The 12,607-nt window shown below is 42.5% G+C and overlaps 1 protein-coding gene across 14 annotated transcripts in view; it reads right to left on the bottom strand.

Annotated features, from left to right (window-relative positions):
* MTSS1 (MTSS I-BAR domain containing 1) overlaps nt 1-12,607 on the bottom strand; it is a 125,024-nt gene that overhangs the window by 103,040 nt on the left and 9,377 nt on the right. For all 14 annotated transcript variants that reach the window (XM_086464934.1, XM_086464938.1, XM_086464942.1 and 11 more), the window contains exons 2-3: nt 5,473-5,534; nt 2,706-2,779 (exon numbers count right to left, since the gene is read on the bottom strand). In XM_086464934.1, the coding sequence (XP_086321060.1) occupies nt 2,706-2,779; nt 5,473-5,534 (136 nt within the window). The remainder of the gene's footprint in view (nt 1-2,705; nt 2,780-5,472; nt 5,535-12,607) is intronic.

Below are 12,607 nucleotides of genomic sequence, written 5' to 3'. Positions count from 1 at the left end.
TCAATTATGCCCTCTATTTGAGCTCCAAAGGGGAATGTGAAGATAAACATCGTTACCGTTGCAGAATTAGAAGGAAGTAAATGACACAGAAAGAAAGATGCACCAAAAGGGAAAAGCGGTAACGGCACACTAGGTAGAGAAAGGTATCGGTTGGAACCAGGACTGGAGTTGATAGAAACAAGCTCTCGTACTTGAACACTTGGTGCCTGCAAAGGTAATCATCTACTCTTGCGTGTGTGTGGACATGTACATCCATGTAAACACTTTTTCTTCTTTCAAAGCTAATGCTGATGCAAACAGATTAAAGAGTAGCCAGAGAGTGCTTCTGCTGACTGATTAAATGCTTTCATCAGCTAGATCAGTGGGTCTTAAAATAACAGGCCACTTTCTGTATAACTTAAGTAATTACAAATAAAATGCAGCACCCAGCTTCAGAACACTTCAGTCATCCTGCAAGGAACTAACACTGTCCCTCCAGAACAGGCATCTGCTTCAGCATTTTCATACACAGTTCCAGAAGCAGCATTTGGCTCATGCAGTGATAAACCAGCCTTAGGATTTAAAATACACCAACCCTCCCTCCCTTTGTCACAGAAAGTGCTACCCTGGTCTTGTATATCCCCAGAAGCTGAACATGAACTTTGCTGACTTTGGTTCATCTGTTAACCGAGAACCCTCTGAACAGTGTGGAGCATAGCCAGGTGTTTGATTAGACAGTCAAACACATGATTTTATAAACTGGGTAAGTAACAGGCAAAATTTAACAAAGAATTGTTCCAAGTTAGATAACTCCTCAAAGGGAAAACTGGGAGCCCATTAAAATCCCCACATCAGAGAAGACAGACACCAAGTTTGTTTGGTTTTGTTTCTGAATATAGTTGTTTACACTAACAGCAAAACGCATTTTCATGAAGTTGTGCCCTAGTAAGTCATAGGGAGTTTTGCCATCATCTTCAGACTTTTATCCCTGTCCACAGCAACCTAGAAGGATCTGTATCATTAAAGAACCAACGTGCAACCTCAGTGATGCTCCAAGGCAATAGACTATGTATATGTAAATACTCAAATGGGCACAAGTGGAAGTTGGGTTGGGAGGCAGATCAGAACCACCAACTAGCTTGGAATTTTGATTCTTTGCCCAGAACATCACTTTCTAAAAATAAAAATAAAATTCCCTTCTATACTTTCAGTCAGGGAAAGCAGAAAGACAGAACAGAGGAGCTATACAAATTTGGCAGGCCTGGATTTACAGAGCTCCTTTTGTAAAGGATGTGTTCGAAGAGATAAGAGACAAGACATGATGCTTGTTGGACATGGTCCAAACAACACAGCAGAAAAGTGCAAAATACCCTTCAAAAACCCACACAAGCTATTTTTGTTTGGGAGTAGGAGAGTTTTAGTCGTTCTGGTATCTGAATGCAAGTTCTATAAGCCTGCCAGCACAGCACAGCCAGAAAACAAGTCTGAAGGATTCTGGTAGGGTTTACTTTGTTTTCCCTTTGGGGGAGGGAAAAGAAACAGAAGAGAGCATGCTTGAAGGAAAGACACGTTAGAAATCCAAGTTAAGTTCTGCCTTGGGTCTCATCCTTAGTTTATTCCACTTTCTGAAGTGTTTATTATTTTACATGAGTAGATTTCCCATAATTTACGGAAGGTATGCATGTAATGAGGAACTTCTTATCAGAATGTAAATATTAGCTTTAAAAAGGAAAAAAATATTGTTCCCTCTTGTCATTCTATGGCTTGATACTTGCTCCAGCAGCTGCTACTACTCCTGTTAGCCAGAAATGGAGGGAAGCGGAACTCTGGCTGAGCTTGCACACTGCTAATGGAAATGCACACTCTCCATCTTGGCAGTATTACTTTTTTTTTTTTTTGCTCTCCAAGTCAAATGCCAAGGATACATTAGAACTTCAAAAAAATGTTACAAAACCTCTAAGGTTAGATGTGACCAAAAGCCACCCACTCAGCAGTGAGAATGTACTTTGCTCTTCAGGGACAGAGCCCAGGGACACAGTGACCATGGGGAATGCCCTACCGCTGCAGGGACATCTGCATGGGACGCCTTGGTCACTGGGCATCCAACACCAGAGAAGCAGCTGTTCGTTTCCTTCCAACTCAGCAGCCTGGAAGGATTGCCAGCTGCACTGCTTTGGCCTCCATACTCACCCACAATCTTAGACTGTTACCCAGAGAAGCTCACAGCCCGGGAAAATGAATTTTGACCAGTAATGTCAGACTTAAAGAAGAGGAAGAACAAGCAAAGACTTTCCTCAAAGATGCAAGTACAGGCTACTTGTAGCACCCACTGGTATCAGCTCTATCTTCAGCAACCCGACGCTTATTTATACCAGCTGAATATCAAGACTTTTACGTTTCCTTAAGGTACAGAACCATCAGTGAATACAAATTTCAGTACATCTTGCTTTCTAAAATATTATTCATCAACATACAATTCAAATGGTAATTAAGAACTGTTCACATGATTGATGACACATTTAAATTACAGGTTTCCAGCTTTTTTTTTTTCAGTAAAGAAAAGACTACTTCCTTTTTCACGTGCTGCTTTTTCAAAGTGCAAGTCCATCTAACAGATGTCTCACAGATCTGCTTGTCAATGTAACAACTTAGACTTTTTTTTATTATGACAAATGGTATAAACCACACAGCATTCTGTTAAACTCAATATTGACACATCTGCTTACCACGTGTATTAGTAGCCATGTCAGCCACTTTCTGAAAGGCATCCAAAAAGGCAGCAGCTGCTACTACTGTAGTCCTGAAATGCATACAGATAACAAAACATTAGCAGTGTCTCATTGCTGCCTATTTAATTATTGCCAAAAACATTTAGGCTTATAGAGAATACCACTGTGAACTTGCAGAGGCCACCAAAAAAATATCCTCTTTTATATCTGAATTTAGCCTTTTCCCTCCTTCATTTCTTAATCCCTTCCTCGCTTTGTGTTAGCACTATGGACTTGGAGGCAGCCACGCTAATTCTGTGCTGTGAATTGCACAGGACAGGTGCTATTTCAAAAGAGCACAGCCATCCCCCTTCTAGCTGATTTCCTCTGATGAACTAATATTAAGCAGTCAAACATGAAAAACAAATCTAACGCACATTATACTGCACCCATTAGTGTACAAATTACAGCCACTGCTATTTTCCAGGGAACATGTATATTTTAAGAATAAGCATGCAGGACCTTCCTTTTATCTAGGATCCTGGCCAAACACTGCCCTGAATTTCTCATCTGAGGAGCATGAGCATCCCTTGAAATAGAAAATAGCAACTTCTTGGAAATCAGACTGGTCTGGAGTTCTTGGGCAAATAGAAAAGCGGGTAAAAAAAATAAATCTCCGTTTCAAGGAGAAAAAAAAAAGGGCCCACCAAATAAACAAAACAAACAAAACCCCTTTTGGATCCAGTGCTCCTCCAAGTAGGTCCCTTCCCAGAGACTCCACAATCTGAAGTGTCAACCCCACAAGGCCCACGTCCCTCCAGGTTTGGAAAGCACATACAGACCAGACCACACGTCTGTTCAAGTGGACAGCAAACGTGAGTTACAATTTTCCAAACACGATTGCTCTACATAAGCAGGCCCTAGAGCCCTAAACACCTCGGGTCGGTACAAGATTTCTGATGGTTTATAGGCCGGTTGACCCAATTTAAGTGAAAGTAGGCCAGGGCTCTGCAGGTAAAGTGCAACTGTGCCCTCTCCACAGTTACCTCGTGGTTCTGTGTCTGCCCATCTTTTCTAACTCTGATTTCCTCTCCTGATGGTAACAGTCAGCCTCTCCAAGCAAAATCCTGAAGGAGGACCATCAACATCACTTTGTTTCAATAGCTCCTTGCTACCCTCAAAAAAACCCACCAGGAGACCTGCAGGAAAGCTGATCCTTGGCCAAAAAGACCACAGGACTGTTTAATTAGGTCAGATTTTATGCAAGTCTCACTCCAAACATGCTCAAGATACAGAGGACATAACTGGCAGCGTAGTCAATGGCCTACTGACAGCACAAAAGATTTGAACACAAAAAAAACCCAGGCTTGAGAGGACCAACCAAATACATAAGGACTCTCCACATGCCCAGGAGATTAAAGGGAGGGCAAACCCCCCTGACAGCTAGCTAGCAACACTGAGCCCTGGAACCAAATAACCTTTTCTTTGGCATTTTCCTTAACAGCGTTTGTGTTCATCTTCCGAACTTGTGGATCATGCTGTTATTTGTGTACCATGTTGTTAATTATTAATAATATTGCTAATAACAAAGTTCCATTTCTTCAGTAACAAGATCCAGGAAGACCTGGCTCCAGCTCAGATGACATCTGCTGTCCTTTATCACAGCACACAGAAATGAACCAAAGGCAAAAGGCTCACAGTTACTAGAAATGAACAGCAAATCCTCCAACACAGCCTTTCAAGCTGCCTGCTTGCACGTTCCTGTAGCTAGAAAAGCACTACATTGATTGAATCCAACACCACAGGACTGGGAAATAAACAGAACTATCCCTCATGCATTCCCAGAAAGCCTGTGTTTAAAGAGTACAAAGGGCTAGGAAAGTTCTCCATTTCTCTTCTTTCTCTACTTCCTCTGCTTCTTCCACACTCACTCAGTGTGGCACAATTGCTGGAAAAGGAAAAACCACATGCAAGTGTGATATTTTAGGCACAGAGTGGCAGAACAGCATATTCCAGCTGTTTAAGGCAAATGAGACTAAACCTTATCTTCTTTAAGAACAGTTCACAACACAACGCAGAACCGCAAAACAGACTGCCAAGAATCATACCTGTTACCGTGGAAAAAAACACTGATGCTCTGGAGAGCACAGCAAGAGATTGTGGTCAGGGAAAGTTGTGAAGAAATGGAGCTGGGATTCATGTTAGCAGAAACAGATTTTACCAGTGAATGAATTCTAGAGATAGCAGAATTAGTCTGCGATACATATGGCACCTACTAAGTGATCCGGAATGCTATTTGCAAAGTATACCCCAAACAATGTAAGTTTTAATAATCACCGATAAATCACCCAGCACAGGAACTCCCTTCATTTTTAAGGCAGAAGAAAGTGTAAGACTACCAAAGTCTCTTTAACATTTTGAGCCCTCTTCCAATAGAAACCTGCTGTATTCTTCACTAACGAAATGGACAACATAGGTCTAACTCCAAATGTGTGCTCACTAAACAACAGTAAACTCTCTTTCCAATTTTCCATCAGAAGCCATGAAGTTTAGCTCATTTCATGCTTATTATGTACACCTGGTGGTAGATTGTGTATTTTCCTAAATACTTTAAAACAGCGGTAGAAATATATGAAAAATTACATACATGGGTGTTGACTATGAAATATGCACAATTTTACTAGGACACGCTTAGCAAATTATCCTGGCAGAAGCTGCATTTAATCTTAATGTTTGCACACACAAGGAATTGTAGGGAATCTTGACTTTGTAACACAAAACTTACCGTAGCTGAGACTGCAGTTTTCCAGCTTTATTTATAAAATCTTCCCACACTGGGTAACTTCCCTGCAATAAAAACAAAACACAATAATGAATACTTAATTTGAGCATTCTGGTTTTGATGCTTCAAATCAAATGAAACTAGAATTAAAGCAGGAACTAAGACTTTACTAAATCCTAATCCATTAACACCAAAATGTATTTTCCCAGCAAGTTCTCTCACACCCTTAGACACCAGTCCCAAGCAGATGGAACATCCACTGGTTCTGAATCCAGATGAAACAGTAGGTCCTCTGAGGAGGCTTTACAGATTTTCCAAATAGAAACACTGGGGGAGAAGAGGGATTTCAACTGAAAAAACAGAGAAAATAAACACCTTACTTTGGATAGATACAGCAAACCCAAATCTATTAGAAGTGGGGTGCCAGGATATTGCAACAACTCGTACAGAGAAGCTTCCAAAACAAAAGACAGGATCCCAGTTGTTCTTCTCTACAACTGGATTCTCTCTGTCATTATCAGGTTTAAAAAAAAAAAAAAAAAATTAAAAGCTTTTACAATAAAGGTCAGAGTTGACCAAGAGACCACCTCAAATACTGTCTCAAGGTAACTCAGCAATCGGGCACAGAAAAGGTACAGGGGCCATAATATAACGAACACTCCCAACAGCCGCCCTATAACTGCAAGACCTGCTTCCAAAACAGTCCTGAACAACCTTGCAGCTGTTTTCTGAATTGAAGCTAATAAAGCAGCGTGGCATTGAGCGTATGCAAAGTTTTTAAGAAAGTTTAATTCTTGACTTCAACTTGCCTGTAAACTTTTTACCCATTTTTAAAAATTGCATTAAAAGCCTAGGTTTCCATTTAGAATATGGACACCAAGTGCTCTTGCAAGTTCTGATCTTTATTTTTCAGTTAAAAGAAAAAGGTGCTGATTTTATGGTGCAAAAAAATAAAAAAAAAATAATAAAAAAAATCACCCTTTTTAGACCAAAAAAGGTTAACTTGCTCTCTGCAGAGCACATGCAAATTTTCTGTTACCAGCAAAAACCAGCGTAGAAAGAAACCTCAAAATTTCCATTTGATTGGAGTCTAGAGAGTAAAATAAAATATCCCTGCTTCCTTTAATAAAGGAATAAGGCTTGCTGTTACCAGAGCAACAACACAATAAAACCCAGATAAGGCAGATCCTCAAGGCTAACATTACCCCAGCTCTGTCTGGAAGAGGTTGCAAGCAAGCGCAGTTGCTTGTAGTAAACTCGATTCACCCCAGTGAACTGGTCTGTTTTCTGCAAGCAAAACAAAATCCATTGCCCACACTGGCATGAGAAGCCACGTCTTGTTCAGGGCAATGACAGTCCCTTCCCCAAAAGTAGCCAGCCAAATTCCAGCCCCTTGGTACACCCCGGCAAGACAGCTCCCAGACATTCACTAGGAAGCCTACTGGTACTCTACATATTTTTCAGCAAGTCTTGTGGGTTTTTTGCTAAAAGAAACAAAAAAGAAAAAGACCAAAAAACCCCAATGTAAAACAGGTGTTCATAAAACCTCATTATACCTACACATGACGGAGCCAAGGGGAAAGAGAAAATAGCAGTTATCTGGGTGGCAAGACCTAGAATATAAAGTGCTTTGTACTATGCAAAAACTGTCAGACATTTAACAAAATGAAAGAAACCCACCAATTATTTGAAAGAGGAAAAAAATTGCTATTTCCTTAAACCTATTAGTCTTACCGAAATTCCCTACTCTGAACCCCGTCAATGTTTGTCTGCATGCCGTATACGCATTATGCATGTGTATGCCAGGAGCCCTGAAAGCCCTGACAATTAACAGCAGGGCCTAAGGCTTTACTGGATTCTGGAGCAAAACGCAAGCCAGCAAGCAGAGGACACCAAAGCAGCCTGATTATGTTTCCATCTCAGTAGTGTATTATCCAGCTAACTGTGCCTGATGGCACGCAGGAGATCGACACCAGCCTTGCGTCTAGCTGCTTCACACGGAAATCACTGGATCACAGAACGCTAGGGGGTTGGAAAGGACCTCAAAAGATCATCTAGTCCAACCCCCCTGCCAGAGCAGGACCACCTAGAGTAGATCACCCAGGAACACATCCAGGCGGGTTTTGAGTGTCTCCAGAGAAGGAGACTCCACAACCTCTCTGGGCAGCCTGTGCCAGGGCTCTGTCACCCTCACAGTGAAAAAGTTTTTCCTGATGTTCATGTGGAACCTCCTGTGCTCCAGCTTGCACCCGTTGCCGCTTGTCCTGTCATTGACCATCACCGAGAAGAGCCCAGCTCCATCCTCCTGACACTTGCCTTTTAAGTATTTATAAACATTCTTGAGGTCACCCCTCAGTCTCCTCTTCTCCAAGCTAAAGAGACCCAGCTCCCTCAGCCTTTCATCATAACGGAGAAGCTTAAGACATTCCTATCAAAACACAGCTCAGAAAGAAAACACTTCTTTTTTGTGTGTGTGTGGCCACTCTGGCCACAAAGCGAGCAAAATAGGAGTAGTCACCAAGCATACCCACAACTGTTTATTCTTTGTCTTCAAAAATGCTGTTCTCAAGCCAAGCCTACTTAAATAAGCTGTAACAGCTCACTTAATAGTTTGCTATACCTGTTTGGTTGATATCAATGCAATCTCTCTTCATCTGGGCACTCCTACACTAGCCAGAATCACCTGATCTCATTCTGAACAGTAGAAAAAGCAGCATTTTTTAAATATGTCACCGCATTAATAACTTGGGTGGTGGGTTTTGTTGGTTTGGGGGTTTTAGGATTTTTTCAATTGTTAAAGAAAACTTTTTAGCAGTTTTGCACCAGTGACACGAATTCCTGCATTATCTGCTCACCTTGCAGTATCTTGGTCTGTTTTCTGCAACTCTGAATTCTCTCTAATAAACTCAGCTGAAAATTAAAAGGAGTTTGTTTTATCCATGTTCAGGTAGAATTTGCTTTCGCTTTTCCCTGCTGAAGCCACATCCGCAAGCTCATCTCCTTCTCGGTGGCACACAACTCAAGTCTTGCACAGAAATTCTGTCCTCCCTTTGAGCTTTGCCAAAGCATGCTTCCACCACCTCCCTGCTGAAACCAAAACCCCCTTGATTCCTACCTACGGCAGAAGTGCACAATGCCGACCACTTCACAGAACCTAGTAACTGTGGGTTTATCCCATCTCCAGCACCTGAGAAGCAAGGAAGCCATTTATTGATGCTTGTGGGAGCAAATCAAGGAGATGACACAAGAATCAAATTAGTGCTGTAAATACTGCAAGGCCCCGGTATCCTGGGAAGCAGCTCCTTCTCAAAGACCTCTTCGTGTGCCACCTTGAGCACGGCAGCACCACTGTCACTCTGTGCCTCACTCCGCATTTGCAGCAATAGCTCTTGCTTTTGGCAAAGTGGCCATCAAGAGAAACGTTAAAGGCGGTGGAAGCCACTCACTAAAAGAGCCACAAAACTTCATCCTTGATTTGACATGTATTACTTTCTCAATTGAAACACAAAGGAACAGCAGGTGGAATTCGACATCTTTGTCTAACAAGTGCTTCTGCAACGTAAAGACACTCTCAAAGAGCAATAACACAGTATTTTTACACGCTGCCTCTCCCAGAGCTTCCTCTGCTCTCTCTGCAATTTCTGATTTCAACTGGCTGATAAAGGAAATCAATTTTCCCCCTTTAAATGTCAGGGTTACTCAGGCCCAGCGTTATCTGTGAAAGCAGCAGGCCTCCTCCACCTCCAGCCCCGCTCAGAGAAGAGCCGCTACAAGAATGTGGGTCACAAATCCTCATTTTAGTTCCTCGTGGGTTAAAATGGAAATCAGTTACAGTGCAGGTTTGTTGAAATGGTTTTCTTGAAAATAGTTAATGGTTTAATCCGGGGACTACTTCCCCCAAAATGACTTTGTGCCCAATTATTTCTTCACCATTGGATGAAGAAATTTGATGTGTCTTCCGCGAAATGGGTGTTTCGCCATTACTGCACGGCACTCCGTGGCACCAAGTCCCCTCACGCTGCTCTCACCCGCCCTCCCACTGAGGCATGTCACCTGTAAGCCGTAACATGCCATTATCCTACCCTATTGCTTAATTAGTCAGTTTATAGGTGATTACTCACCTGATCCCAGGGCCCAGCTCCAGCTAATCTACGCTGAACGCAAGCAGGGAACCACCTTTCTGCCTCAGGGACAAAAAACAAAATGGTGCCTCGTGCCTGTCACCCATGTAGCCAGTCCGCAATTAGGGACATGAAACAACCTTCCCTCAGGGACAGGCACCACAGCGAGTGTTTGAACGGCACCAGGCTGAGCTGGCAAAGCACCTGCAAGTGCCAGACACCAACACCCAGACCCGCAGCATCTGGCCAGACGGCGTCCTCCATAGCTGTGGCTCCTAGGGACGGGTCCTCCCTGCTGGCTGCTGGGGTGGAAGGAGAGGGGGACCACCTCCATTCAGTGAAATCCCCTCTGACACCCAGACCCACGGGCACGGGCAGACGTTTTAATTTTTGCCTGTCTTCCTCACCATTCCAATCTATTTTAAACAGCAATAAATTTCACTTTCCCCAGTCGAGTCTGGTTTGCTCACGACAGTAACTGGGAAGCCATTTCCTTGTCTTTGTCTCAACCCATAAGCTTTTTCAACTTATTTCTTCCCCCATCCCATGGAGAAGGGATGAGAGCACGGCTGGGTGGGCGCCTGCAGCAGCCCACCACAGCTGGGAAGAGCAGGCAGTGACCACTAACAGCAGCTTTGGAAGGAGCATTTAAACCCTGGATGGATGAAGAACTTTTTTTTTTTTTTTTTGAACCAGCACAGCCACCCTACACAAACACAACTCTACAAGAGATCTACCGAAGTTTGTTTTTCTCTTCCTTTCAGGCCAGCAATCCTGCAGTAGGAGCAATAAAAGACCCAGACAAGAAACTCTGCTGTTTCTCAATAAAGGAAGGGTAGACTTGCAGCAAAGGATCATATTTACTGAAATTGCTATTGATTACATCTAATGGCAAGAATAGGAACCCAGATTGTTGTATTTATTTAAGATTACAACTTGAGTATCAGCAGTCTTGACAGTTTTAAACGGTTCTGTCACTCTTCCTAAGAAGTTATGATTCTTCATTTTCCATTAAGACAAAAGACACTTACTTCCTTCAATAATTTATTTCCATGCACCCCAACTCCCACAGACGAGACGCATCACATCTTCTTAAAACCCTTGACAGCATTCTTTTAAGTGCTTTCATTTATCAGAAAGGCTTTTCAGCCCTATTATCAGCTTTTGCTGGGACACAGAGTACAAAGGCAGCAGAAAACTGGTATCTTGGTCACTGCAACAACCCGTCTAAACTTTCAGGGCAAGGGGAAAGAGACAGAGAGCTGCTCCACAGTAAAGCAAACTCAGAATCTAATTTTGGCTGTTCCAGCTAAAGAGGTAGGAGAGAAAGGGATCAGGCAAGCAGTGCTTTGGTTTTATCTCACCAGTTATCAAAGCGAGAGCTGTATGCCCTCCAGAAGAGTACTGAATGACGACTATATGAGGAATTTAATAAAATGGAAAAAAACACTACAGAGGCTACAGCAGTTAGGACTTCAACTCAGTGTAGTTGTTCAGCTATGACCAGTTAAAAAACTGAGTCTCAAACACAGAGCACTGTTATTGAGCTTCATGCCCTGGTAACATCCGAGTGCCATACAGCTATCTTTGGAACAAAAATTGTAACTTTGCTCCTGCACGTGTTCCCCTACCCCTCCAAAGTAAATTACGATGAAAACAAATGGGGGTTTTATAGTCTTATCAGAGATCAGAATCACAAGGATGATAAAGAACGTCTTATTTCTGTGGCATTCACTACACGACCTCCAAGCAGCAAAGAGACTTTGTTGTGCTAGACACCACACAAAGTCACAGATGTTACAAAGAACGGCCTGGATAAGCAAGTACAGGTTGCACATAGAGACTATCACTTTCCCAGAGGCCCTTCAACAGGCAAAAAACAGGAAAAAGTGAGGGGAAGGGGACAGGAAAACAGTAACAGCCTGTAAAAAAAGAAAAAAAAAAAAAGACTAAAAAGGGTCCTTGCCACAGATGTCTCAACACATGGGAAGATGCAATGGTTGACAATCCATTTCCCTTCCCAGCTAACATCTGGCACTGGAAGTTTTTCCTGTTTTCTAAAAGAATCACTAGTCAACTGGGGAAAAGGGCACTTGGCCAGCCCCAACTCCAAGAGTTACAAAGCGCTACCAAATGCTAATACGTTCCTCTGTGCAATCCGCAGATTTAGCCAGGTCGATGACTCATGAATAGGACTGCCTGGTCCTTTAATAAGCCATAAAAGCTCCTGCAACACACAGGTGAGCAGAGAATGAACATCATCTTACACAAAGTTCATAATTGCTCTTCTCCATCCAAAAATTTCTGCTTCTTGGCTTTGCCTCTTTCTGAGTTAACAAATAAACAATTCAAAAGCCTGTCTCACGAAGGTTTCTAAGCTGCATCTGTTTCCCAGTCACTCACCAGAATAGTCTCAACCTTTCAGCAGACTGAAACATAAATTTTGCTGGCAAGAGACTTCACTCTTTATGAAGACATAGAGGTGCACACAACACCTATTTCATGACTTCTTTGGTTTCACTTACCTCATTTCAAATATACAGAATCAGAATGGTTTGGGTTGGAAGGGACATTTAACAATCATCTAGTCCAACCCCCACTGCCACGGGCAGGGTCACCTTCCAATAGATCAGGCTGTTCTAAGCCCCGTCCAAACTAAGCATGAACATTTCCAACGATGGAGCATCTACAACTTTTCTGGGAAACTTGCTCCTGCCTAACCACCCTCTATTTCTTTGTTATGTCCAATCTAAATCTACCCTCTATATCTACCCCCTATTTCTTAAATTCAAAACCAGAACTAAATCAACAAGGTCCCGATACTGATTTGAAGAGCATCCCATAGACTGATGTTGTCCATCAGCTGTTTTCTAGTGGTGCAGGACAAGAAACAGTCAGTTCTACTTGCAGCAGAGAACTTTCAGGTTGGACAATCCATCCAACTGTAAGACCAATTAACAACCCTGAAAGGTCAGGGCGTTTCCTCTCACTATAACTCTTTAAGGGGGATTTCTTTA

Source organism: Leptosomus discolor, chromosome 5 (assembly GCF_034619465.1).
Source record: "Leptosomus discolor isolate bLepDis1 chromosome 5, bLepDis1.hap2, whole genome shotgun sequence".
NCBI classification, from domain to species: Eukaryota; Metazoa; Chordata; class Aves; order Leptosomiformes; family Leptosomidae; genus Leptosomus; species Leptosomus discolor.
Note: the sequence above shows the minus strand (reverse complement) of the source record. Positions and strands in the feature narration are given on the sequence as shown.